At 36.9% G+C, this 1,731-nt stretch overlaps 1 protein-coding gene across 1 annotated transcript; it reads right to left on the reverse strand.

Moving 5' to 3' along the window:
* Positions 1–309: 309 nt before the first annotated feature.
* LOC146369024 (cornifelin-like) lies at positions 310–1,454 on the reverse strand. The gene is made up of 3 exons (XM_084910516.1): positions 1,352–1,454; positions 1,032–1,219; positions 310–754 (listed from the first exon to the last, which is right to left on the reverse strand). Exons 1-3 carry the CDS (start codon positions 1,416–1,418, stop codon positions 524–526), a joined length of 486 nt encoding a protein of 161 aa, XP_084766642.1. The 5' UTR covers positions 1,419–1,454; the 3' UTR covers positions 310–523.
* Positions 1,455–1,731: the final 277 nt, after the last annotated feature.

Here is a 1,731-nt window from a genome sequence, read left to right on the forward strand (position 1 = left end):
GTATGTTAACAGTTTTTTCTCAAGGAGTGATACCCAGCATCATAGTTATAATAAATGGCTCTTTATATTGAAAACACCAGACAAACATACTGCATGACACAAAGCATCAGTGTAAAGTCTGAAACAAATGCTTCATGGTGGATTTTTGCAGTTTTACAGTTGAAACACTCATTCAATAAACTCTCAAAAAGTAGGATAAGACTACAAAAATGGGGTCCAGATTGTAGATTGAATGTTTTTATTGAGTCAGTAAAATATTATTAAATATTGTTATTACTATATTATATTATTACTTATATAATCCTTACATTTCTGCACTTGCAACTAAGATTTGCATGGGTGTATCATCATTCCCTTCATTTATGTTAACTCTCAACAGAGATAATTTTCTTGATAAATAGGAAATCATGAAAAATAATTTAACATAGTCTAATTTCAAAATGATTATATAACACTCTTTCACTGATAAATATGTCAGAACACACTCTGACATTCTGCATTATCAGATTTCTCAGTTTCACTTTTAGTGAATGACAACTCCTGGTTGAATCATGAAACCAGTTGCAACTGGTTGTGCAGGCATCATCATCCCTCCTGGCTGGACAGTTGGAATAGGCTGCATGTTGATGACAGTGTTATTGTGTAAGTTGATGACAGTTGGTGTTTTCTTGCGATGCTTTAACTCACGATGCATCTGACACCAGGAGCACCACTCGCAGAAGCAGGAAATTGCAATGTCCTTACAGAGAGAGCCCTGCAGAAAGAGAATACAAGCATTACAGATGTGGTGTAATTGAGGTGGAAGAGCACGTCTCTACCAACCAGAAGTTTGGTAGATCAATCCCTGGCTCCTCTGGTCCGCATGTCACAATATCCTTGCAGCAGATACTGAGTATGTGTGTGAATGTTTGACAAAAAACATTTAGGCATAGTTGAAATCAAATATGGATGTTTTTGATTCAGTGAGTGAGACTTGTAATTCCCACTAAAGTCCAGCTTTGAGTTCAGTGTCATCATCTCACGGTTCATACCTTGATGCCATATCTGTTTCGCATGGCAGCTCTTACAGACAAAACTGCAGGAGGAACACAGAGGGGTATCCCAAAGGCTGCTAATACACCAGAGCCACATATATCACATAAAGGGAGACAGTTGTTCTCTCCAAATCTTCCTGAAACAGTGCAGGCGAGACAGGGGCAGCACCAGAATCCATAGCAGCCTGACAAACACCGAAACGCATCAACAAAGTTGTAAGAAGTCTCAAAAGATGAAAACACTACAAATGAGGAAAAAAATTGTAGTCCTGAAAACACAAATGCAATTTATGAGACAAATTTAACTGGCTTCTCACAAGTATTTGCATCCTCAAAGCAGTCAAGGAGACCACTGTCCCAGTCTGTCAAGGGTTTTTCTGCCATTGTATGTTGAACTTCACCCACAGACACTGAACGATCACGCTGTGAAAGTCGAGAAGCAGGAAAAAACAAAATAAAATGAAAATTAAATGTACAAATTAAATGAAAGTTAAAATTTTGGAGCACTTTCTATCAAACTACAGCAAAAAACTATATGCCGTCGATCTCTTTTGTTTGAAAAGATCACTTTTATCATTATTAGAGCATTTTCCTTCAGATTAATGAAAAATTTATTCTTTTCACGGTCAAATAAACACTACTGAAGAAACCAAAGTCTGTCTTAAGGATTTTGTGGTCATTTTTTAATTCTCCAACT

Source organism: Perissodus microlepis, chromosome 17, assembly GCF_051167445.1.
Source record: "Perissodus microlepis isolate ML-2025 ecotype Zambia chromosome 17, ASM5116744v1, whole genome shotgun sequence".
NCBI lineage: Eukaryota > Metazoa > Chordata > Actinopteri > Cichliformes > Cichlidae > Perissodus > Perissodus microlepis.